This window comes from Cheilinus undulatus, linkage group 19 (genome assembly GCF_018320785.1).
Source record: "Cheilinus undulatus linkage group 19, ASM1832078v1, whole genome shotgun sequence".
Taxonomy (NCBI): Eukaryota; Metazoa; Chordata; class Actinopteri; order Labriformes; family Labridae; genus Cheilinus; species Cheilinus undulatus.
Window position 1 is genome coordinate 31707941 of NC_054883.1, and position 27161 is coordinate 31735101.

The 27161-nt window shown below is 39.7% G+C and overlaps 1 protein-coding gene across 4 annotated transcripts in view; it reads left to right on the forward strand.

Annotated features, from left to right (window-relative positions):
* Positions 1-20708, forward strand: part of fars2 (phenylalanyl-tRNA synthetase 2, mitochondrial) — a 185107-nt gene extending 164399 nt beyond the window's left edge. For all 4 annotated transcript variants that reach the window (XM_041813776.1, XM_041813774.1, XM_041813775.1 and 1 more), the window contains one exon: positions 19302-20708. In XM_041813776.1, the coding sequence (XP_041669710.1) occupies positions 19302-19440 (139 nt within the window). In that variant the 3' untranslated portion in view covers positions 19441-20708. The remainder of the gene's footprint in view (positions 1-19301) is intronic.
* Positions 20709-27161: the final 6453 nt, after the last annotated feature.

Consider the following 27161-nt stretch of genomic DNA (forward strand, 5'->3'; position numbering starts at 1 on the left):
CCTCTCTCCCAGTTACACCATGAAAAGAAGTTTCCAGCAAAAAATAAGGCTCTGTTGCTATTAATAAGCCAACCATTCCTGCTTCTTTGACTTTGACTTTGACTTTTTATAATAATTTCAGGCTTTCATTTTTGCTTTTAATATCTGGAAGTAGGATGCATATCTGGATTTTCAGAAGAATGGTTTGTAATATTTATGATCAGATATTTTTGACTAGAATAAAGACATTTGTGCTTGTTAGAGTTGAACTTTTTGCACTACTCATGCAGATTTCAGTGTATATTTATAGAAACAAACACCTTCATCTTTCATTTTTTTGACCTGTTTTCCTCTTGGTATTCCTAAGAACTGAATAATTGAAGTTAAACTTTCAAATAAACACAAACATTGCACTTACAGCTTTATTGCTACCCTTACCTTTAGAGTCAGCTGATATATGATACAGTAAGAGAATGACCAGTTTTCCTCCAGGAAACAGGCTGCTCCGGTGTGACCTGAAGGGAAATGTAGTTCAGTCAGACATTTAACAGTTAACACCAGGAGGGCATCTGAAAACACAGTCACACTAAAATGAAACCTTTCAAAATTTTATCCTCCCGTTAAAGGTCAAGTGGAACGCTTAACGGGCAATTAGCGGCAAGGAAATGCCAGCGAGGCCGTCAGCTAAACAGCCATCTGAATTATTCACAACGATAACGGAGAGGAAGCAGAGGCCGTGTTCTCTTAGCAGCCAATCGCACGGCGCTAATGTCAAGTGGATTTGCATTAGACCGAACAAGGAATCATGGGTAATGGGACTGTCCCTTTGGCAGTGTTTCGATCTGCATCTGTAGCTGGATGAACTGTGAAAAAAGGTGACTGATGCTGATTTATAAAGGCTGGTACTGGTGACCAGGTTTGCTGTGGTTGTCGACTGATGCTAGTTTTAACCTTTCAGACAGGCTGAATGATTCTACTCTGGTCTTTAAAACTTTCTTCACCGCTTTCTATATGTTTGAAAGGCCAAATGTTTTAAAGATGACACAAACAGAGGGTTGTGTTGCTTATGTTTTAGTTTTTAAAATCACATATCTCATATTTTCTGCCTGCTTTTGTCCTTGTATTTGTTGTTGATTTTGACTGCAGTCATCTGTTGTCTGTGAAAACAGTAACGTCTCTCCTAAATCACTTTAAAAACATGTTTTCATCCAAAGACCTTCTTATTATGTTTTATGGTTCCTTATTAAGTAAACTGACTGTTTACTGAAGCACTGATTTAATTAATCTTTAATTCTTTAATTTAAGCAGTGCATGATGCTGTTCTTGTCAAAGTTTTGTGCTGTAACTGGCTGTGATTCACTCCAAAAAGATTAAATGCTCATGAAGAAACAGCAGCAAACATGGATTAAAAGCCTCCGTCTAAAGGGTGACAGATTCAGATTCCCATATATGGTGCATTTCCACCAAACTGTCCCAGCTGGTTCAGTCCAGTCTGGTACTGATCTTTCTCATGTTTCCACAGCATATATCTGTCCAGCTTCAGTGGTTGTGGTGGGAAATCCATCTTTTAGGGATCTGGATCATTTGGCTCAGCTCTGTAATATGAGTGGTTCTTTTGGCTCCCAATATCTCTTCATTTGGTACCAGGTTGGATTTTTAAATGTGGATTAAATAACAAGGATTCAGTCATCCTGGCTCCTTCACGAATGACACATCATAACTTAGTAGGTTAATTTCTTAATAGTTTGTTATTTTTCCATTAAAAGCATGTATATGACAAATGTGGGAGAAAAGCTGTTAAAGAGGCTCAGCTAGCCTCTTAGACATAGTAGATCTGCAGGACCAGTGTTCATTTTGGAAGCTATTTTAAATTTATTCTTAGCCCTTAGATTAAAATGTTCTTTTAGGTTTAGTCAAATTTTAGTTATTTTAAGCTTTATAATTTTAGTCTGGTTTCAGTTAACAAAAACTCAAAAACATTTTAGTCCAGTTTGAGTCAATAAAAGTCCCTACATTATAGTTTTTACTTTTAGTCATTATGATAGCACTTTTCTATGCAAAAATCACTTCCTGTTCCCATCTGCAATTCTCCGCCGTGACATCTGGAAACAATCTACAGCTCATTTCTTTGTCAGTTAAATCTTGGCTTCCAGAGGAAGTGGTTACTTTCAGTTTAAGTAGCTCATGAAGAAACAAGTTAAAGTTAAGTTTTCATGCACCAAGAACGCCACTGGAGTATAAGGAAACAGCCCAAACACTACAGAAGCTTACAACTGAAATTGTCCTGTAATTGTGGTCTAAAACCACATAAAAGAACAAAGCTGAGCCTTGTCTGAGCCAATCTGAGCTTTCAAGACAAAATCCCCCAGATGCCTCTGATCCGGTTTGATCTAAGTCTGTGTCCGAGATGACACACAATCACGTAACATCCCCACACGTCTGCATTCAGCACATGTGGCTCCCCATGATTAATGTCGTCTGTTCCTAAACTGACTGATGGATGGAGAAAAGGCTGCTTTAGCCACCAGGAGGAGGGGGAGAGTGTTTGAGTGAGTCATGGTAAACACTCGTCATGTCTCCTGGAGCTCCAACAGATGGACAGTAGGCGACACTCACTCACTGTATATATACAGTAGAGAGACGGACTAACTCAGCGGGAAAAAGACACAGGGACTGTTGATCAGCGTAATGGAGACTTTTCAGTTTGGATTATAAAAGAGGGGCAGAAAAGGGAGGGGAAGAAATAAAAGGGAGACAAGAGAAGTGAAGATGATGCTTGGCAGTAAGATGGTTGAAGGAAAATAGTAGAGGAAGGTAAAAAGTAAGGCTTTGTCTGAAACTGCTAACTTTAATTATTTAGTTCACTCCCTATGAAGAGGAGCCTTGATCTGGTCTTTCCCTCGGGTCTACAAATCACTAACACTGCCCCTGGTGGTATGTTGCTAGTAAACAGAAGCACAGTTCTTTCATGCCCATCCAGCCTGGGAAATGCGTCTCTTTTTAAAGATCTGGATTATTTGGCTAAGAGCTGGTCTTTCAGCTCCCAAACGGCTCTACATTTGGAACCAGTCTGACTTTTTATGTCTTTAAATCAAAAACAGTAAAGAGGAAGCCAGCTCTCAGTGAGATCTGACATTCACAAATGAAACCAGATCTTACAACCAGCTCGCCCATGACCTCCTCCTAACTCATCTTCTTGAGTTGAGTAGTCATTCCAGTCTAACCCAGTGCTCCCCAAAATGGGGGCTGCAACCTTCTGGTGGGCAGCGAGAGGTCATTTACATTAATTACAAAGAAAACTAAGGAATTTTAAAAATTAAACCATATTTTAGATCAGGGGTTCTCAAACTTTTCAGCCCATTACCCCCAAAATAAAGGTGTCAGAGACCCCCACTGTACCTGAGGATGGTTGAACACAGTCATGCACATTTCAGGAACAGTGATGTGCAGACAGGGCCGGATGAAAGAGAGAGCTTTCTGGAGCCCAGACAAACTGGGGGGCCATGAATGGCGCTATTATAGTTGCAAAACTATTTGCAAATGTATACACAGAACTGCAAGTGTGTGCATTTGGTTGCAGAAACTCTTTTTGTTTGTGCTTTAAAAATACTCCCATGACATCAATTACAACCAAATTTGCATCTCATTTGGCTGTCATATACACGTGGCTTTTGCAACACTTCGGCCGTGCACAATCTGCAAAAGCATACTCAGATCTTTAAGTGTAAAACCAATGGGTTTTTTCGCTCTCGGCGCAGGCTTACAGGCAATGCTGCTTGCCTCAAAGCACATGGTCCGGTACTCAATACTCATCAGTATTTGCTGATCTTTGCACAAATTTGCAAATCTATCACATCTGCAGATGTGTGTACAGATTTATGCACATGCAGTAGTTTTGTAACAATAATAGCTCCATAACCATGGAGGTGAGCAGAAACATGGTCCATTTTTACCTGAATAATGTGCAGTGTACTATGCTAATATTGCAAAGCTGATGGATTGTTGAGACTTGATGTCTGTCATCAGGCTGATCCGTCTTGAAAAGCTCCAATAATAAATGAAAGTGCTTTGGACTAAAAGCGGGCAGACCAGTCAGCTATGGGTGTGGTTAAGACGTACCAGTAAACAATGGCGGCAGGTGATTAGCTCGGGTGTAGCGGCAGTGACCGGCTTAGGTAAGAGTTTGATTCACCACCTGGCTCCATGTTGGTTCACTACAACAGTGCCTACTGTTGAGCTCATCCATGCCTGCTACATCATATGATTTGGTACTCTTGTAATGAATGTGACTGACAGAATTTTTTGCCAGTCATCCTCAGAGATTGTTTTTTCCAATGCCTCTGTCCTTCCCAGACACCCACAGAGGGCAGTTACTCAGATGGATGGAAAACATCCCCACACAATGGAGATCTACAATAATCTATGTTGCATGTCAAGTTAGAATGAAGGAAAGGAACGAAAAGGATAAAAACATGGAGGAAAGACTAAAAAGTAGTGAAGAAAGTACAAAAAATAAACAGGAAAAAAGATAAAGGTGATTAATGGCATGTTCTAGAAAAAAGAAATAAAAAAACAAGTATGACTGTAGAGGACAGAAAAAAAGAAAAGAAAGGTGAAAGGAGAACATAAGAAGTGAGAAAGTTCACGTGATCTAGAAACTTTGTCCAAATCTTTGGGCCAGTCAGCCTCAGGAATAATTGATGAGCTCAGACTGACTCCTCAGCTTATTGAAACATTGATAAGGTGATCAGACTACAGCCTACTACAGTGACAGTCCTGTTAATAATTTACACTCCTCCTCTCTCCTTCATTCCTCCTTCCTCCTCCTTCTTTGTATGTTTGCAGAAATATCCTGAATAAGTCAATCCAAGCTAGGCTCACTCTAATCCTCTCTTCTTTCTGGTCTCTGTAACCCTGAATGGATCAAAGATTAATAAATGAACATCATGCTGTGTTTAAGACTTGAAACTAGAGATTAAAGTGATAAAGACATTAGGAACATGCTTACAGAGGGCAAGGCCCGCCCACACAATAGGCTGGGCCCCTGAGAAACCCAGAGAATGGGCCTTCCCAGGTTTTGTTTGTTGGATCAGTAGCATTGGTGCTAGCAAGTTTAGTTACAGTTTGGACCTGAGAAGTGTTCCCAGCTTGCATCTGATGTTGAAGTTAATAAATTATACCATGTTTTAATCCCTTTTAACCACTTTTTCAGCACATTTTTGCAACTGTTGTTTGACACTTCTCATCTATTTTGTGCACTTTTTACCCAAGTTGCCACTTTCAACCCATTTTAGCCACATTCGAGCTTCTGTTTGCTGCCTCTTCTGCCTTTCTTCCCACTTTTGAGCATTTTTGCCTCTGTTTACCAATGTTTTCATTTTTTACCTTTTTTAACTGTTAATTTTTTTTCCCCAGTTTAAACCAATTTTTACCCATTTAAACCCATTTTTGCCACTTTTTAACCCCTTTTCACCCCTTTTTTGCTGCTTTTGCCACTCTTGACCAGTTTTTGCCTCTGTCAATCAATTTTTGGCACTTTCTTTTTATTTCTTTTTTGCCTCTGTTAACCCTTTTTCCCAGTCTTAACTGTTTTTGCCAATTCACACCAATTTCCACCACTTTCTTACCCCTTTCCACCACTTTTTCTGCCATTTTTGCCACTTTTGACCCTTTTTTGCTTCTGTTAACCATTTTCTCACTTTAAACCAGTTGTTGCCCATTTTCTTTTACCTGTTTTCACCACTTTTTAAATGAATAAATAGTTGCTTTTTTAGAATGGTTGTTAATCAGTTAAAGGGAAAGTTTTCCCTTTTATCCCACTTTATGGGAAGCCTTTACTGAGGGAACAAATCAACTCAGAAGATGCATCGCATTACCCAAACACCCCCATAGCTGGCTACTTTTTCTCACTGGCTGACTATTCTCTTAGTCCTTATTTAGACATTTCAGTGTGTAAAATCTACGTGTTGTTCCTTTAAATGTTCATGCAGGAAAAGACAGAAACAGACACCACATTTGGTATTTACATGAGCTGCAGACTGACATGACAGAGTCTGTGTTAAGACGTTCTGAGACTGAAGCAGCTTTATTAATGAGCAGGTTTATTTCTGTGTTAAAGTTAAGGAAACAGAAGTCAGAGGACCGTCTTAGCTCTGAACCATCCAGAGTTCAGACCTCCACCCTGCTCGGACCGCATCCTCAGACCTCCATGTGTGGAGAAGCTGCAGAGATCAGACAAACCTTTTCCTGGGAGACCATCAGACCCACCGTCTCCTCTCCACAAATGCCAGATTGTGGATAAAATCCGGGTGGATTTTGCAGACCGGAGCCAGAGCTCCTGCACAGCCTGCTAACAGCTACAGAGCGACTCTGACTAATTTATGCAGATGTATTAATAGATCATAGGCGGCTCACACAGGCCGCTGTGCCTTCTCTCCTCAAAAAAAGGCCAAATAAACAAGTGAGGCAGAGAGGAGCCGTGTTCACTCTGCAGACTAAAAGGCCGGCTTCAGAAGGAGGCAGCCGTTTGCATATCCGCCTCCCGGATTTGTTTGATTTTGTTTGTCATTTTTTATTTATGAATTTATTTATTTTCAGCCAGACTTTCCCATCAGAAGTCATCCAACAGCAGACATCTTCAAATACTACCCTCATCCCCATGATATTAACAGAGAATCATCAGCGTATACGTTAATACTATCAGTGTTTTAATCAGCCACATTAAAGGAGCAATCTGCACTAAAACAGCTGCTGGAGTGCCACAAAAAGGCAGAACTTTATAAAGGTTTACATGTACAGTCAGGTTTAGTGTCGTAGTCTTTACATGACACAAATCAGACGGAGGGAACTCGATCAAACAGAGAGATAAAGAGGGAATCATCTAGACTTTTGTTTGAGTGATGATAAACAGCAAAAATCCACCTCCTCCTGTTGAATAAAAGTGAAGCTAAGCAGAATTCATGGTTCCATCAATTACTGCAAGTGGTCCGGATCCTGGTGCAGACCATCACACTACCACCACCATGTTTGACTCTTGGTCTGATGTTCTTTTGATGGAATGCTGAGTTAGTTTTACTCCAGATGGAAAGTGACTCACCTTCCAAAACTTCTGTCTGGTCCATCTAGAGAACATTTTCCCAAAAGTCTCCAGGATCATCAGGATGTTTTTAGTCAAATGTGAGACTAGTCTTTGGTGTCTTTTTGGTTGGCCAGGCCACTCCTGGGAAGGTTCACCACTGCTCACAGTTTTCTTCATTTGTGAATAATGGCTCTCAGCACGGTTTGCTGGAGTCCTAAAGCCTTAGGCTTAACAAAAAAAGTTGTTTTTTTTTCATTAATTTAATTAATTAATTAATTTAATTTTCATTAAAATTTGGGAATTTTTTTGGATGCAAGGGAAAATTTCTGTCACTTTCACATAATTTTGGAGGATGTATTTGTGCATTTTGGGGACATTTTTGGGTGAATTTGCTTTGAAATGTTAGTGATTTGCTTGAAAATGTTCAGGAATTCGCATTGATTTTCTGGGGAAGTTTTTACAGGAATGTTAAGGCTTTATGATAAAGTTTTTTCAAGGCCTTCTGGGAATATTTGAAGAATTTTTGAGATACTTTTATTGGATAATTTTTTTAAAAATGCTGTTGAAATTTTAGGGAATTTGTGTTGATTTTGGAATGGAAAATTTCAAAGAAATTCAGAACTTTCAGTGGAATTTTTGTTCATTTTGACCTTATCGTGTCCTGTTGGTCCATCATCAAAATGAGTCCCCCATACCTCTCTCGATGACTGACACTATTTCTTACTGAAGGACCCCAGCAACACACAGCTTAAACATCTGCTCTAAAACCGATCCAGGTCTGTGTTTTCTGCAGGATCAGGACCTGCTGGATATCTCTGTACATCCTTTCTTTGGTCGAAAGTAATTGCTGCTCAAAGACAAGGTTGAGTTCTTAAAGCTCATCAGGTTGTACTGATGCTAAATAAGTGGAAGAAGCTAAAACTGCACTCCAAACTAAAGCTCAGGTCTCAGGGGGTTAAACAGGACTGATCCAGGCTATCTGGCTTCTTTTTAGCTGAGGGCAGGTGTATGGACTAGTGTCGTCATCCACTTATTCCAATTAAGTGGAAGAAGCTGAAAATGCACTCCAAACTCAAGCTCAGGTATTAGGAGGCTAAACAGGACAGAGATGGCTGAACTAGCCTCTTTTTAGCTGAGGGCAGGTGTATGGACTAGTGTTGTAAAGCCATATGTACTGGTTTTGAGATGAAAGGTGGCGACCAGGGTGCTCTGTTGAAATGGGATGTACACCATTCTCCTTGCTGAACGTTCTTATAATATTAGGTCAACTTGGAAACTTTCTTTTAAGGTAGAAAAGTAACATATCTTAGCTTTAAATCTCATATTTAATTGTGTATTTAAAAGTAAAATATTGAACTATTGTGACTGGCAGCTTATTACTGAAGATTTTTCGACCATAGATAACAGAAGAACCAATGAATATTCATTATAACAACATTTCTTCCCTAAATCAAATAGTTATTGTACATTTTAGATTGTAATGCTTCATTCTGACAGTTTGTGTTCTCCAGTGGTTGAACATCCTCTTCCTTCCTGCCATCTGGTTTTCCCTCCGTCCTCCGTCTCCTCCATCTGACTGTCTGCCTCGGTTAGGGAGGATCTGAGTGGTTGGATTAACCAGAAGAGAGAGCCTCCACACAAATCCACACTCTGCATGGCCACTTAATAGAATACTAAATGATTCTGACTCTTTTTTGGCTCAGAAGAGGAAGAGAGGAAGTGAAAAGTTGGGAGGAGAGTGATGGGAAACACTCCCGTAGTCGTTGATTTTCTCAGCATCCATTCTGGTGAACAGGAGCAGGCATATGGATTTAATCTGTTATATAAAGAGGAGGGGGGGTGTTGGATGAAGAAGAAGGAGGGTCACAGTCAGAAACGAAGGCATCTATTCAGCTTTTATTTCAAGAGTGGTTGCACACTCCAGGCCAAGGTCTGGATCTGAGAACATCTGACACCAAAGTCCAGTTCCATTTGGGTCAGAAGGATGACAAGTGTACCCATAGTCCATCTGAAGAGGTGGCCCAGGGCACAGTATGTGCTCAGGAATGCAGCGGGGCCCAAGCACAGGGTGTGCATCAGGCAACAGGAGCCTATTTCATCCTCTGAGCCACACAGATGGACGAGTGTCTTTTTCCATGATAAGAACATCTGTGGTAGCCTGCAGGATGGACTCCATTGTCCAGAAGATGCATACTGACACGTTTTTCTCTTCTTTTGGTGGATTTGCAAACCGACTACATGCATATCTTTGCAATGACACCTGGATACAGTCGGACCCAATCAAGCCTAATGTGAAAAAGCTCTAATGAGATCACTTCTGATGTTAAAACATCCTGAGACTTTATTGGTTTTCCTAAACTCAGAACAATCTCCCTCCTGTCTTCTCCACTTCATCACATTTTGAATTTCATGTTATTTTTATGAACTTCCTCCTCTGTTTCTCAGAGCTCTACAGCTTTTATGAGTCAAAAATATCCCGTCTGACAGCTTCCCTCAGTTTGGTCTTAAAGGAGCTCTTTATCATAATTCAGGCTGGCGACGAAGGAGAGCAATCCACATACCTAAAAGAATGCTGGATCGGTGTGTAATGGGGATTCCTTGCAGGGAGTTGGTTACTGTTTGTCTGTCAGTGTGATGCAAACTGTTAAATAATCAGAAACGGATCAATCCTGATGGACTGTCCAGATTTCATGTCTTTTATCAGGCAGATCTGTCTTGCAAAGCTCTTCTCGATCCTGGTCAGAGAAAGACCGGACAAGTCAGCCTTAAATCAGGATTTTCCCCTTCAGTCACTGGTGGAGGTGGCGGCACAAATCAGGCCTATAATTAGGCTAAAATCATCTGTGTGGCCAATTTAATGTCCACATAAGACCAAGGATCTATGACGAAACATGACGTCGCTCCTTTAAAACGTCCCAGGAAGCCGTTTCAGTGGCACGGACCAACCATCACAGCCCACATAAAGCCAGCAGTAGCTGTCTGTGATTCAGTTTGTCCAAATGTGCACACATTTCCTTTTCTAACAGACAAAGTCTTTTCTATTCTGCCCCATTCCTTCTATTAATCTGAGACTTTAAAGTGAATGCATACTCCCTGAAGATCTGCTGCAGCCAATCACAGATATAAATCATCCTTTCACATCCAATCTGAGTCACATCAGTGCTGCAGCAGATTTTAATATGTTTACTTTGTTGGAAGAAAGCAGCAGCAGCATATATTTAAAATAAATCCTCCTGCATGTCACTGAAGCAAAAAACAACGATGTGAGTCATCTTTCTTTTATTGTAAAAAGTATAAATATGTTAAAAAGCCTGTGTTTGATTTTTGTTCGACTAGATGGGACCTCTGTTGGATTTTAAGGTGACTGCATCATAAATCTGGTTCAGTTTAAAGAGTACCATCTCACAGAATCACAATCTGATCCTTCAGTGATAAAGCATGCAGCCCCCCATCATACATAGACATCTAGTCTTTAGACCTCCATAGAGAGCATCTGTTTCACATCCATAGCATCAAATGTATGTAATTTAAGTATGTATGTAATTAAATGACTGCAAATCTATATCCATGCCTGCCTCTGTACTGACTGCCAAGTTTTACAGACTTGCAGTCGCTTTAACGAAACCACACCTGTAGCTACAACCCCTCTCCCTTTAAATGGTGCTGATTGGTCCGGTCATTCTCTGACCAGGAATAAGTGTTTCACTTTACAGCTTTGGATCTGCATGATCGTTCACTGCAACTGTAACGAAAAATAGAACAGACAGTGGAGAATTCCAGTCATCCTCCATGTTTGTTTTTCTTCTGAAGTCACGTTGAATTGGACGTTTCTGTGAGATCTCATGTCTCTGGACTCTCTCTGGCTAAATCATCCAGTGTTTGCATTCAGCAGATTTTGCTCATTATTATCATATTCATGTCTGTGAAGGAAATTCAATTGCATGTAATCTACATTTGTTTTTTTACATGACAAGCTTTAGGGTTTCTCATTCAAACTGACATTTAAAGGGTAAGTCCCTAAATTAATCAATATTTGATATCTATGACCTGTTCTGATCTTGATTAAAAGTTTTATGCAATAACATTTGGAAAAAAAAAGTTAATATTTTTATTGTTATTTGTGCCATTTTTGGCCAGTTATACCCTGAGAGTTCCAATTTGTTCAAATCTTAAACTGAAAAAAGTAATGCATTAAATTCAAAGTTGTAGCTGATTATTAATATGGTCAAGGTTGTGATAATCCTCTTCAAGGAAATTCAATTTGCATTCAAAAATATAAAAACTATTTCATTTTTTGTGATACATTACAAATATCAGACCACTCAAATGGGCATTTAAAGGGTTAAATTCCCTAAAATGGATCAATATTTGGTAAGTATGATCTGGTCTGATCTTTATTCAATTGAATTGACACAAAGAAGGGATTTTTTTGTATGTGTAGTATTTTTATTTGATTTTATTTACAGCATCCATTTTTGGCCACTTACACCCCAAGTTTAAGCATTTTTTATTTATCAAAATAAAATAAAATAATAATGCATTAAAAACAAAGTTGTTGTCTATTATTAACATATTAAAAGTTTTGATAATTCCCTTTAAGAAAATCCACTTTACATGTAAAAATATTTCATTTTTGTGTTTTTTGTACACTACAAATATCAGGGTTTTGCACTCAAACTGGCATTTAGAGGGTTAAATTCCCAAAAATTAATCAATTTTTGTCACTTATGATCAGCTCTGATCTTGATTTAAGGAATAAATGCAAAAAGAAGTTAAATGTTAGATGCAAAAATATTAATGGCAAGTATTTCTTTTGTTATTTTTGCTATTGCTTTTTTTTTTTTTTTTTTTTTTTGTCCTTCTGAAAGTATTCTATTCAAGTCTTAAAATGAGAAGTAATGACTTAAAAGCAAAGATGTTGCTCATTATTTAAACATTCAAGGCTTTGATAATCCCTAACTGGCATATAAATATTTAAATTCACAAAAAGATTATCAAAATCTTATACTAATGAGGGAGTCTGTTTTCGATTTAAAAATTAATAAAGTTTTTGCCCCTTACACTCTGAGAGTATCAATTTTTCAAAATCTTAAGTTTAAAAATATAAAAATTAAAGTGTTTCAATTTTCATGCAGCATGTAAAAAATTTTTTATTTATTTGGTACTTGCATTACTAATATCAAGGTTTTGCACTACAACTGGCATTTAAAGGGATAAACGTATAAGTTGCAATCATTTCATTTATCAGCTCCTAAACTTAGTTATGAGTTGTTAAACTTTTGTGCTTATTTTATCCTGACATTGGAATTTAATTGCAACATTTGTACCTGATTAAACCTTGATCATCTATTTTAGTATCTCATTTTAGTCGTATTCCTGTCTAATTGTATTTCTTAACCGGATTTCACTTGCCTTCTTTGATGTCATTTTCAGGCTTTTTGCCTTCTTACACAGTGGATTTTTTTATGTGTAGAATTTCTATTGCTATTTTTGTACAGCATCCAATTTTGGCCACTACCAACCTGCATGTAAAAGTATATTAAAATCTAAATATGAAAAATTATAATGCACAAAAGTTGTTGCCCTTTATGGCTGTGATAATCCCATCAAGGAAATTCTATTTGCATGTAGCATATGAAAAATATTTCATTTTTTTGTTTTTGTACTTAAACTGGCATTTAAAGGGTTAGATTTCAATATTTCATATTTATGATCAGGTCTGATCTTGGTTGAAAAACATATGCAGCAGGTGTTGGGGTAAACCCTCAGACCACTAGGGTTAGGAAATCATCAGTCATCATCTTCATGACCAGTCTTTGGCTGCAGTTTTATGAAGCTGTTTGAGACATTTACCACCAATCACTCTTCTGCTAAACGTGTGCTCATGTGTTCATTCAATGTCTTCAACCTTTAATTTAAAATTACTCATGACTTTTGAACAATAACTTCAGATAAAATAGTCATTTCTTCATATATCCAGAGTGGTTGATTTGGTGTTTTAACATGCATGTTTAATGGAAAATACCTGAATACCAGAGTAAAAACAGAGACTTTAACATGGTTTATTACCAGTCCTTCCTTCTGTAAGTGGTCTCAGATACGTTTCCCATCCTGTAAGCCTCCAGTATCTGTTTTCAGGTCTACACACACAGATTTAAACCAGAAAAAAGAAACCAGAACCACAGAAGAAGAAAAGAACAAAGTCGGGTTTTTGTTTGAAGGAGATGAAGAAACCTCAGGGGGTTCGTGTCTCCTCACATCAGAAATACAAAAAACGAAAGTGAGGATGATAAAAAGCAAAATGGGAACAAAATGAGGGATGATGAAGATCAAAACAAGAAGAGTGCGGAGCAGAGAGAGAGAGAATAGGAGCGAAATACAAATGGAGGTAGTTTTCCTCCCCTCCCTCTACAGGAGTTTACTCCATCTTATTTCCTGGTTTTCCCCGACTTCATGTGAAGGCAGCACGGTGCTTTCAAGGGCGTTGGCAGCTGCTGGAGATTCCTCTCATCTTCACCTCCTTCTGTTTATCGATCCCTCTTTTTCTCTCCATCTGAATGAAACCCAGCACTCCTCTTTCAGGCTTGTCCATCGTCCTCCTCTCTCTCTCTCTCTCTCTCTCTCTCTCTTGCTCTCTCTCTCTCTCTCGCTCGCCCCCCTCTCTCTCTCTGAAACTCTATCCCTTCATCTCTCCGTCTCTTCCACCATCTCACCATCTGCTTGAGTCTGACATCAAATCGATCGTGTTTTTAGACGTCTTTTTTCTTTTTTTAATGTTTTGGCTGTGAAGCTGTCAGCCATGTTTTTTTTTTTTGTCCTCCTCTGAACCCGCCCAAGCTTCCTGCTCTCCTTCTTTTTCTAGCTCCTGTTAATATGAACCAATGTTGTAAAATGATGCTGGAAGAAGATTAGATTTTAGAATGAGAGCCTTAGCTGCTGGTGTGTCATTATCAAAGAGTAACTAAACCCTCACTAACCACTTCTTTTCAGCTATTAATATTTGTGAGCATTCAGTCATGTTGCTGATCAATTCAAATCCAAACTTGACATGTGACATTTATATTCTATTTTTGTGTTACAAACATGCATAGCATATTTGCACTGTAGTTTATTGGTGCATGTTTGTTATTTAAGGTGCTAAAGTAGTCCGTAACGTTTCATAAAAATTATGCACAGTCCCAAAGTTGACCCCAAAATCGAGGTACGAACTGAACCGTGACCCTTCAGAGGCCCCTAGCAGAGATGTTTGCAGATCAAGTTTAAAGTTTCTGTTTGTTTTACTGCAGCAAAGTTTCCTCAAAGTTTAATTAAAGCCCAATATGGAACCTTATTAAGTTCTAAGTGCTTTTATAACTAATGTTCCTTCTTTGTCTCAACCTATATTAAAGTAAAGTGTTTAAATTTATTTCACCTAGAAACAATCTAAAGCAGATTTATCTGATCAGCAGTAATAAAACCTTCCTATTGTCTCCTCTGAGGTATTTATAGAAAAACTGCAGGTTAAACTTAGACATGTGTAAGGCAGAACAAAATCTAATTGTCATCTCATCTGTCTCTGTTTGGATCTAATTGGTGCAGAGAGCTATTCATAGAATCTTAATTGGTGTGGATGTTCACACCACTAACTTCATCGTGGTTTTCCCTTTAGAAAAGCTCAAATTAAGGCAGCTCTGTTGAACACATAGAGCTTATTTATTACACTGCTATTGCTGATGTTGATGAGCTTTGTTCCTGACAGTGTGAAATCACACAGAGGTGAATATCCAGCTTCATAAGAGACTGAAACATGCTGGAGCTGCAGCAGTGACTCACTGAGATTGTTAAGGTTGTTTTTAAGTCTAAATGCTGCAAATTGAGTCAGAAAAAAGAAAAATCTCCTCAGAGACACGACCCAGGATGAACTGAAAACACGGGAACTCTCAGACGTTCTTATGTCTGAATCTGTTCTTCAGTCCACCGTGAGAGGAGCTCCTGGTTGGATAAATGATTTTAAAAATTTGTGCTTTTTGTCACTCAGTGTATTTACATGTTCCAAGTTTAGTTTGGACACCAGACTTTAACCAGAAAATAGATTAGCATAAATGCTGCCTATCACCAGAACAAATGTACAGAACTGTAAAAGTTGTCCATATTTTCTCTCTCCAAGTATTCTCAGGCAGACCCCATCGCTGTTTCCCCCCTTTTTGCCACTATTTGCCACATTTTTGCAGCTTTTTCTATGTTTTTCCGCTGTACCCCACTGTAGCCACTTATACTCCATTTTTGCCACTTTTTAACTGCTTTTCACCATTTTCTCCACCCATTTTTGCCCCTTTTCATCTATGATGGCCCATTTTTTGCTGCCTTTGTGCCATTTATGCCACTTGTAACCAATTTTTACAACTTGTAACCACTTTTCAACCCTTTATTGCAGCAGATTTTGCTACCTGAAACCCATTTTGTCATATTCTAACAGCTTTTCTCCATTGTTTTTGCACCCATTTTTCCCTCTTTTGCCTTGCTAAGTCTGTTTATGCCACTGTCCCATTTTTGTCTCTTTTATCCAGTTTTGCCTCTTTTCAATTGCCTGTCATTTTTCCACCCCTTTAACCCCCTTTTTTGCTTTGCTTTGCCTATATTTGTTGCTATCCCATTTGTGTCCCTTCTAAACCCTTTTTGCCATTTTTTCCACTTTTTAACTGCGTTTCACAATTTTTCACACCCATTGTTTCAACTTTTTTCCCTTTAGTAGCCCATTTGTTGCTACCTTTATCCCATATGTGCCACTTGTAAACCACTCTATTGCAGCCAATTTTGCTACCTGTGACCTATTTTGCCACTTTTTTCCACTTTTTAACTACTTTTCACCTTTTTTCAGCCCAATCTTGCCTGGTGTTGCCTTTATTAGCCCTAATGTCTACCATTATCTCATTAATGCCACTTTTAACCCATCTCTGCTACTCTAACCACTTTTCACCACTTTATTTCAGCCATTTTTACTTGTAAGCCATTTTTGCCACTTTGACTGCTTTTCACATTTTTTTTACCCTTGTTTGCTCCTTTTTGGCTTTATTAGTGCCTTGATCCTTTTTTTGCCATTTTAATCCATTTTGCCACCACTTTGTCAACCACTTCATATCAGGTCATTTTGCTACTTGTACCCCAATTGTTGCCACCTTTTTAATTGCTTTTCCACCCTTTATACCCTTTTTCTACCATGCGTAGCTCATTTTTTTTCTGCTATCCCACTTTTATCTCTTTCAGCCATTTTTGCCCATTTCTTCAGATTCAACCCATTTTACCACTTTTTAACAGCTTTTCACCATTTTCCATCCATTTCATCACCCTTTTTGCCTTGCGTGGCCCATTTTTGCCACTATCCTGATTTTGCCTCTTCATACCCATTTTTTTTTTATTCTAACCCTTTTTTGCCCCTTTTTGGCTATAGTAGCCCTAATTTCTGGCTTTATCCCCCTGTTTTTGCCATTTTAACCCATTTTGCATTCTGTAACCACTTTTCACCACTTTATTTTAGCTAGTGTTTGCTGCTTGTAGCCCATTTTTGCCAATCTTCAGCTTTTTTGCCTATTTTGACAGTGTTATTTCAGTCCCTTCTGCTTTATTCTCTGCCATCCTGACATTTGTGCACATCATTCTTAGCTGAATTCTGACATTACTTTCCAATGGTTTAGTTCAATGTACCTGTCCACATCGATAACGTTACCAAAAAAGGTCAAACTGTTTTATACAACGAGTTTTTATTTTTAAGGCTGTATGGTAATACTTTGATATGAGTGGTTATTATTCGGGTTTAATTGAAAATATAGTTATCACTGATTAGCTTTCCAATGGACCATGATTTTGCTGACCTCCACTGGTTCCCAGCTTGGCTGGCCCCCAAAAAGCTCCCTCTTTTATCCCCCCATATGGGCGGCCTTGTTCTTAGGTACTCCCAAAATCATGTTAAAGCTCACATTAAAGGGTTTTCCAGTTCAAAGAAAATGTTTTCTACAGAGTTGATGTAGATGTCGATAGGGAGAGAGACTTCCGATTTAAATAAAGAACACCAACACCATATATGGTCAGTGGAAGTGGAAGTGATGTTAAATTAAGCTGCAGGTTTACTGCTGCTCTTTCAGCTCGTTTCATAACAACGACTTCATCTTCATCACTCATCTTTAGTCTTCTTTCCTTCAGCTCTCCATCCATCACTCCTCTGCCTGTCTGTACACCCTTACTGCCTGTGTGTTTATTCATGTATGACACAGAATTATCCGCTTATTCTTCATGCATAATGTAACGTGTGCACATTTATCACACGTTTTCTGTTTACTCTGCAGCATGCATGTGTGTGTGTGGGTGTGTGTGTGTGTTATACAGGTGGAACTGTATCACCCCCCCCCCCCCCCACCTCCAACCCCCCTCCAGCTATGTGGGCTGGATAATGGAGACATCAATTATTCAACAACGACACAGTCTATCACATGAAATCCCATTCACTCCCAGTGTGTAGAAGTATGAACTGTATTTGTGTATCTATATTCTCTCTCTCCCTCTCTGACATTTCCACCAAATACACTGTCGTTTAATTATTTACAAGCTCCTAAAGGAAGAGAGAGGTAGAGGATGAATGGAGCGGGAGAGCAGGGATGTATTGGCTTGTATTTAGTTATTGGTTGTGAGTTTTATCACTCCTTTGTCGATGTTGCAGGATTAAAGAAAAGAAATAGGATTGATAGAGGAGGAGAAGGGTAAAGGAGAAAAGCAAAAAGAGTAAAAAACACATCCCTAGCTCAGTTTTACTTGCAAAATATGAATCCCACAGCTCATTTGTGGATACTCTCCTCTTGTTGTGGTCACCATACCTGCAGTTGCTGCTGTTGCCTGCTGACTGTGACAGCAGCAGAGATAGTTGGACTTAATATGTCAGGCCTGGTTTACTTCTGTAGTGAATTTAGTGGCCTACATAGTTGCAAGCTTTACCTTCAGTTTCCACATACAACAGCTGCAATGTGATTCTCCCTTAAAGACCACTGCAGAGCATATTGCTCCCTCTCTTGTTAGTTGGAGCAGGTCTATTGCCTGTGCTCCAGCACGTCTACTCCACTGGCGATACATGCCAGGTCTATTTCGAGCACTGACCATTGCCAAAGTGTCAATCCACATACAGCAGGATGGGTCAAGCAGCTGTAAAACATGCAAAACATCCAGTTAACTTAAAAATACAACACAATGCATGGACACCTGACAGTAAATCATCACTACATCAACACCACATGTCATCCTGTGGCATGGGCAAAAGGTTGTCAGGATTCAAAGGGTCACAGAGCTACTACAGCACCATTAAAGAAGAAAAATTAACTTTTGTGGGTGAGAAAACCACAGAATTTGTCATGAAACCACACATCCTTGGGAGCAAACACAAACCTTTTGAATTTCTGATGTACTCACTCATAGTAGAAGCAATAAAATCATGGAATCCTGTTGAAATTAATGGCAAATTCATTCCAAAAAGGCAAAATAATCCGCCTGTTTATTATTCCTGCATGGTTCTTTTGCCCTCTCATCCTAATCTGCTTAGAGCTGTGCTACTCAGCCTTCTGCTGCATCTTGGCTCACGGCACAACTGGTGCACGTGGAAATTGAAGGTTACATACCTGTGCGTTGGTGTGTCTGCAATACTCTGCCTTATGATACCCAGCAGTGCAGTTTTTGTGCCTTTGCTACATTTCCTGTTTGTGTACACTTAGCCATGTCACCAGGAACTGTTTGCTTATGTTGGAGTTGGAACTGATGAATATTGCTCTTTAGCGATTATTGTGCAGTTATTGCTGAGACGAAAAGCAAGACCACATTAGAGGGGATGGAAAGTGCGGCAGCTGCAGTGTTAATTTTGGTAGTTATTTTAAATATAGTCATAATATAAGTCTTTAGATTAAAAAGCCTAGTTTGTCTTTTTAGATTTAGTCCAGTTTTAGTCCATAAAAGTCTGTTCATTATAGTCAGAACATTCATTCTCTGTCTAAATCTGGTTCCAAATCATACTTGTGTTGACTGATAATCTGACACCAATTATAATTTAGAATTCACCAACAATGGTTTATCAGTGAAATAATGGATTTATGGAAAAGTCAAAGAGAAAACAGACCAACAGTGGAACAAAAATGAAAAATTTGGTTGTTTTACACATTTAAAGGCACCAATCTTTTAAAGGAAGAAAATGTCTAACAGAATCTCTCTCTCTCTCTCGCTCTCTCTTCCTCAGGACCGGGAGGCGGAGCCAGTGTTATCGCATCATCTACCGCCACATGGAGCGGACTCTGACCCAGCAGGAGGTCCGACTAGTCCATGAGCAGATTGAACGCTCTGCTGAGGCGGAGCTGGGGGTGAAGGGCAGATACTGAAACACTAACAAACACCGTCAGGGCTTCAGTCACTCCTTTGTGTTTCTTCTTCAGCATGAAAAGTCCCAAAGTATGGAAGCCCTTAGAGGACATGCCTCCATTATATTAATCCCATTCTTTCTGTGGCAGGGATAAAATATCTGGTGATTAATGAGATCTCGACTAGGGCTGAACGATTTGGGAAAATAATATAATTGATTTTTTTTTCCACAATATCGTGATTTAACATGGGATTATTGTTTTAAGATCCTAATCTCGTGTATTTTCACAACAAACATTATAACCAACACAATATTAGAAAAGACATAAACTTCTGTTTTCTGTAGGGCAGGCTGATACGTTAGGATGAGATTAGGTGATGCAGGAATCCAAATGAAATGATTGTTTCATTTATTTACTTCAATCACATTTGCAATTTGACTTATTTGTACTTGCAGCCATGTAGGCAGCCATCCTAAAAACTAGGGCTTATCAATACTGTAAAAATATCAAATTTATTTATTTTTTTACTTATATCTGAAATGCAATGTGAATGTTTGTATTTAAGGGAATGATTGTTTTATGTAATTCTTATTGTTAATAAGAAAAAAACATACAAAATTAGGAAAGAAGGATTTTTGTAAACAACTCTAGAAAAAATTGACGCTTGATGTGTAGAGTGTAACATCTCTGCTACAAAACAAATTAAACTGGTATTTTCACAGACATTTCAGGTTAATAAAGTATTGCAGCAATCTGTGATTTAAAAATTGCAGTCGGCCATATTTCATTTTAATCAAAATTTTGATTAATAGCTCAGCACTGATCTTGACTCATTTCTCTCATATCCCTGCAGTCGACAAAGCCAGCGTGGCATCTTTAGGACGTTCAGTTTTTGCTGCTGATATCTACAGGTACCAGTGTTGTCTGATTTGAGCAGATCCATATCCCAGTTTAAAGATCTGGTCTATTGTAGTTAATTTCCCCTAAGAAGTCCTGACTCTTGAGTAGTGGTTCCATTCGCTGTTACTGTGCTAAACCATAGAAGAGGAACTTTTCAATCTAGATTTAAAAAGTCTGTTTCTTCTTCCTTTTCATCCTGAAGTTACAGAAACACTTTCTTCATACCATCTGAACCTGAACAGATGCATAAAACACAGGTACAAAAGGATGAACTCTCTCTGAACTATTTCTTTATTATTTTGAAGATAAAGTATCTGTAGCCTTAAAGCTGTGGTTTCTACCTTTTGTTTCCTGGAGGTTTTTGAATATTAAAGCAGTTTCTCATATTCTTCTCCCAGTGTGGTTTTATTGTTTAGAGCTAAAGAGAAGTCGTCCTGGTTCCACTTAGCTCAGAGGATTTAAGGCCACTGAGGTGAGTGGAAATGAGGATTATTTCAGAATAAAAGTTTTATCTGCAGTATGAACCCTAGCACCTTAATACCCACCCTCAGAGTGTTCTAGAGATGTAATAGACACAAGTGTGAACAGGGGGAACATTTGGACGGACGGAAGAACATCGGCCTCGTCTATCCTCAGCGGGGAGGCATGGTGTCTATGCATACCTTCATAACTTGGTTCAACTTCTTCCTTAGGGTCAGGACAGCACGTAGCCTACAGCTGTTTCCCAAACATCCTCAGAATAAACACTTCAATCACAGATCTCTCACATACAACACTGTCTCCAATGGGTAAGACAAAAACAAACATGAAAAAAACATGGGAATCCCCAAAATATCAGAAACTTTACCAACTACAGAGAAAATAGGGCTGTGCCTACCTGTCACAGGTGTACATGGTGGGTATTCATCACAGGAAAGGCCTTGTTGGACTCCGTATGAACTTTCTGTACCAGCTCTCTTGTTTGATTGTCACCCATACCAGAGTTTAAACTTTAGACGCCTGTATCCTCTCGATGCAACTGTACCACAGAGTTAACCACGTTTTCACAGGTGAACTTTGGTGCATCCAGGTGTTTAGCAGCTGCTTTGTGTTTACTAAGAGTAGACAGCTCTGCAGATAGTTCTAGCCCATCACCTCAGTCAGCGTGGGTAACAGCAGGGTTGGTGTCATCTGCATCTTGTTTTGGGGAGTTTTCTTTGCAACACATTTGGGATTAATATACATTATGTAGACAAAAGTATTTGGCCACCTGACTATTGCACCAACAGTGACTGTAATAACATTGTATTCAAAAGCATCCTGAGAGCTTGGCCCTTTTGCCTCCATGTAACGTGCAGCTTGACAGCAGAGTCAGGACTATTCCCAAATGCATTGGCTTTCCAGTTCATCCCAAAGGTGCTGGATGGGGTTGAGGTCAGGGCTCTGTGTGGGCCAGACAAGTTCTCATCAAACCATGTCTTTATAGTCCTTCTTTGTGCACTGGGGCACTGTGTCGAGTTGCAATAGAAAAGGGCCTTCCTCAGACTGTCGCCACACATTTGGAAGCATAGCATTGTCCAAAATGTCTTGGTATGCTGAAGCATTAAGACTGGCCTTCACTGGAGATAAGGGGCCTAGCCCAGACCCTGAAATCTGCAGCCTGGTTTTCATTCCATAAGTATTTTCTACATCTAGCAAGGTCTGAAATTATATCAATTATAAAGAGAGTTACAGTTCAGGCTTATAGCCAGCTATGGTGAAAGGGGATATTTTTCTTGCTAAAGTGGAGATTTTTGCAGTTTTGTTTTTTCCTTCTTTTTTTATGTTTATTTTGAGCTTCATATAACATGTAGCTACTTCATACACTGTGCCAAACGCCCAAGTTTTTAACACAATCATTACCAGAGGCAGAATCACATGATAAGAACTTATGTTTGGTTTAGTTTTTTTTAATGTTCACATTGGTTTAGATTTATTGGCTGTTGTAACTCAAAAGGAGGGAAATATTCACCTTAGACCTTGAGGAGAATTGCACTTACACAATTATTCCTGAAAAGGTAAAGTTAAAGAAAAATAACCCCATTACTGTTTTTTTTTATTATTTTTATTTAGCTTTATATAACATCCTGTATCCTTCACACATTAATGCAGCTTATTGGTTAAAAAGTTTCCAACAGTAAATCTCATCCCTTCCTCTCTGACTTGTTGCACCATCTTAAATTTAAATATCTCTCTGTTTCTGCCAGTAGCTTTGGCTTACATTAGCAGATCCACAGTGAGGCCAGGAGGAAAAGTTGGGCTGGTTTTTATTTAATCTGGCAGATAAGAATAGTTTAGATGGTTGTGATATTTTTGGGAGACTTTTTAAACCATTTGGACATTTTGCATCAATAATTGTCCAGCAGTGTTTTTATAGCTGCTCCTGATTTTAAACTTTTCTAGTTTTGATTTTGTTCTGTGATAAAATCTGATCGTATATAAATAAAAACCAAACAAAGATGCTAACTGAAGCTTCATCACTGATGAGGATAAACATGGTGACTCCTGCTAGTGCAGTTAAACATAAAAAGCCCTGCATGCCTAAAATTCATGCACATGATGATAGATCAGGGCAACACCCCATAGACAGTGTTTTATTGAAATTTTGATGATGTTAGTGGACAAGAAAAGCATTTTAAGTGCAGTTTGCTCCTCTTTTCATAATGAAATGGTGGCCCGTTTCAGTCAAACTGCTGCGACAGCTGCATCCATGCTACTCTCTTCACCTGCCGCTACTGTTTACAGGCCTGCAGTCATCTCTGTGAAACCACATCTGTAGCTACCGCCTCTTTCTCTTTAGATGATGCTGATTGGCTTGAAGCTTTGGAGGATGGATCCACCTGATGTCAGACATGAAATCTGGTCAATCCACCAGCTTTGCAAGGTTAAGATTTTACTGAAACAACAATGAGTAAAATGTGTGTTTTAGTTTCATTGATAAGAACGGTGAGGTTTCAGCTAAACTTTATAATGGACCATGTTTTACTGCCCTCCATGCTGCCAGTCTCAATAAACTTCTCCCCTTTTTCCCTCTCATGGGCGTCCTTGCCTCCACACATCCAAATGCCACTCTGTCAGTTATTCTGTGCCAGTGTTGAGGCATTAAATGGCTTCGCCTGTCACTCCACTCAGCCATGCAATGAATCCTGGGAGCTCTTTGCATAGTGAGTTTTCACACACACACACCCTCATTTAAATACAGCTCGTTAGAAAACACACTCCTACTCTCACACACACGGTATGATAAGCAGCTCTGTGGCAGTGTGCTGAGACGAAACGCTGGCTTACACTGCTGCCATCATACACTGGAGCTTCACATTCACACAGAAACAGGCAAAGGGCACTGTGCCAATCATGCAGTGGGAGGCTGTCTGCCTTGGATGGCTCTGCTTGTCACTCCGGTTGAGTTAAAGCTGAGCTCTGACAGTTTGAGGCCACGCTCACTCACAGACACAGGGTCAGTAGACTTCAATATTCAATACCAGGTTTCAGATGCCAAAGAAAAAGTATCAATGACATGTTAAAAACAGGGAAAGTTTAAATTTGAATAGACTTTGGGGCGATTTTCCTCCTAGATTGTTAGGAGCGCTCTGAAACAAAGGAGTGCTCCCTCCTTAGGTTCATTAGGACAAAACAACCAAGCCAAGGTCACTTGGAAGAGGTGCTGTAATACAGTATTTGTCAACAGGTTAAGGAAAAGGCTGTTCACTGCTACTGTATTATTCCTCTCCAAGTCAGCATGACTTCTCTTCCGGAGAATGTCACCTGCAATGTCGAGGGAACCAGCTCGGCTTGGGATTGTCGCCACTGCTTTGTCTGAGGCGTGGCACCCCAGTGAGACAAGTGTGGGATGGAACATGCGATGAGGGGTGGCCTTGGCATTTGCAAGCCGGCCAGCCCCCTTGATATCCAAGGTAAGGTCTGTAAACAAGAAATTGTTGCACGGCAGACTGTCTTTCACTGGGTTTGATTTTGTTCATTGCAGTCTATCCTCTTACAGGAGTGAGCAAACTCTCTGCAAAGGAAGCCTTCTGCACCCAACTTGACTGTGGGTTCAGTCCACAGAGGTGATGCCGTCCTTGCTGACTTCAGTGCTACCACTGGCACTGACAGGAAGGGCTATGACGTATGTTTTGGTCCACACAGCTCTGGACAACAAGACGAAAGCTCCATAATGCTCTTTGACTTTGTTTGCAATTGAAGCTTGAGACATTCTGCCTGATTCAGGGTGCTGGACTTGGTATTCTAATGACGGCATAACAAAGAGGATCAACCATGTAGGTGAGGGAGGACACTGGTTGGGGGACTGCAGGGTTTCAGGAGTGCCCAGTTCTTTAGTACTGTCTGTAGTACTTCAGAACTTGAGGTGTCTGACATCTGCTTCAGTTAACTTTCATTTAACTTTCCTTTCCTGCCTCTTCATTGGTGCATTTTGTAAGTACCAGTCTCAACAATTGACTCCAAAGCATAATTGACCACACTGTGAGAACACTTTATGTCTTCCCCTATTTGTCTCAGAGACCATCCAGCATCATGAAGTACTTTAATGCTGTTAATTTAGGGCAGCTGTGGTATATTTGGGTGGTGGTCTAATAAATTTGTTAAGCACTGTATGTAACGCCATGATGAGTACGATCTACGCATGGTTGGATAACCCAGTGAAGTTTGAGAAATCTCATGGCATTAATAACACCCTGGACACTGAGATCGTCCCAAAGTCTGACACTAAGGAGGAGACTCACATCCTTATTGTGGAAGGCTTTCTGCTTTACACCTACGAACCTTTGATCGACGTGCTGAACCAACGTTTCTTTATTTCCATCCCATATGAAGAACGCAAAAAGAGGAGGTGCTCTAGGAACTACACAGTGCCAGATCCACCCAGCCTGTTCGATGGCCACGTCTGCCCCATGTATTTGAAACACAAGAACATCATATATATATATATATATATATATATATATATATATACACAGTATCGGTAATACTGTATATATGTATATGCATTGGTAATTACCAAAATCATTTTCTATGTTTCTGCAATGGTTAATACACCAATATGTAGAAGCTCTTTAACCCAAATGATATTTTTAATGCCAAAATAGAATTATTATTGTTATCCATGAATTTTCAAATTTACTGATTTACCAAAAAAACTGAAAAAAATAGTAAAGCACATTATCATTTCTTGAATAATATGTCAAATTATAGTTATTTAATTGCATTCCTGAACAGAAAAATTAGTTTTAGTGGTTGAATGTTACGCTTGATTCATTTCTGACTTCTCAGAGAAGCCCAGTGAGCCAGCTCAAACTTGGGTATAAAAAGGTGAATTCAGTTTGAAATTTCTCACTCCTGTTCAAAATGGTAAAACGTGGAGAGCTCACTGAAAATGAAAGTCCTCATTAAAGCACTTCATGATGCTGGATGGTCTTTGAGACGAATATGACAGGTGGTCTAATAAATTTGTTAAGCACTGTATATCGCAATTTATCGCTATTGGCACCCCTGTATCGCGATACATATCGTATCACCAGATTCTTGCTAATACACACCCCCAGTAGATGTCCTTGTGGAGGCTCTGAAATTGCTGAACCCAGGTGACCTGCAGTGACTGCATGTCTCCTGGGCCAAAACAGAGATCTAGACATTTGGGGGTGCCTTGGATGCTGCCATCATTGCTGTGTATCCTGATGGTGAGAGCTAGAATCTGTAGGGCACTGTAGGGCAGCAGCACTTCTACGGGCACCTGGTGCTATTTTCAAGGCCTGACCCATCTTGATCCAACTCAACCCAATGGGTTTGCTCAGGCCTTCAGGGTGGCCACATGCATTGTGTAGGGGTAAGCTGGGAGGATATCTGGAGAGACAGGGCAGCCCTGGACGATGGCCATCAGGAGGCTAGAGCAGTACAGGGTCAAGTCAAATGCCAATCTGGCATTTTCTTTGATACCTGACCTAACCTGCTCCTCTCAGGGTCTTCTTTCTCTGACAGCGTGCTGTGGAAGCATAACCCAGGTTTGTCTCCTCATCAGTTTGACCATCAAGTCAAACAACTTTCTTTCATTCAAAAATTATAATAAATTAAACTGGATAAAACACATGCAGTAGGTGCCAACTGTCCCATTCTCCATGGTGTGAGACAGTAGGAAGCCTTTCTCGCCCAGCAGGGAGCATTTCCATGAGCACATGATGTCACATGATCGCTATGAATTGATGCATAAGGTATTGATCTGCCTACCTCTGGTAGTGTGCATTGTTTAGTGTATTTTCAGTCTGTGTTTGTGTAGTCATGAGAGAACTACACAATCCAAAGAGTAAATAACTCATTACATGATGAGGACACTTTGTTTTGAGTGTTGAGGCCTGCGGTGTGTTTGCGTGTGCTGTGATAATAAACCCACCTCCATCACGCTCTCCCACTGAGCTGGGATTTACAGTAATTACAAAAAACAAAACATTTTAGAGGATTTAAGGCGGTAAACGTGATCCACGTGTTTCTGACTCCTCTGTCCTTCAGACATCACGCTGCCACAGAGTGCCAGATTACTTTAAAGACACCTTCACACCTCCTGACTCTCTCAGACAGCATATATCTCTCCACACAGTCTCAGGTGGGGGTCCTGGGGGGGTTACCCTCCTGTGTGCGTGCTCACAGTTGATTGGATCGTGTTCTGAGACTCAAAGTGACCTCTGCTGAAAACGACTTTATACATTGACTGATTCCACGCTCCTTCAGTGTACACAGACCAGGCTGCAACGCTGCTGCAGCTGCTTTGTCAGGATCAATCAAGGACATGTAAGGGTGCAGATTCAGAGGTT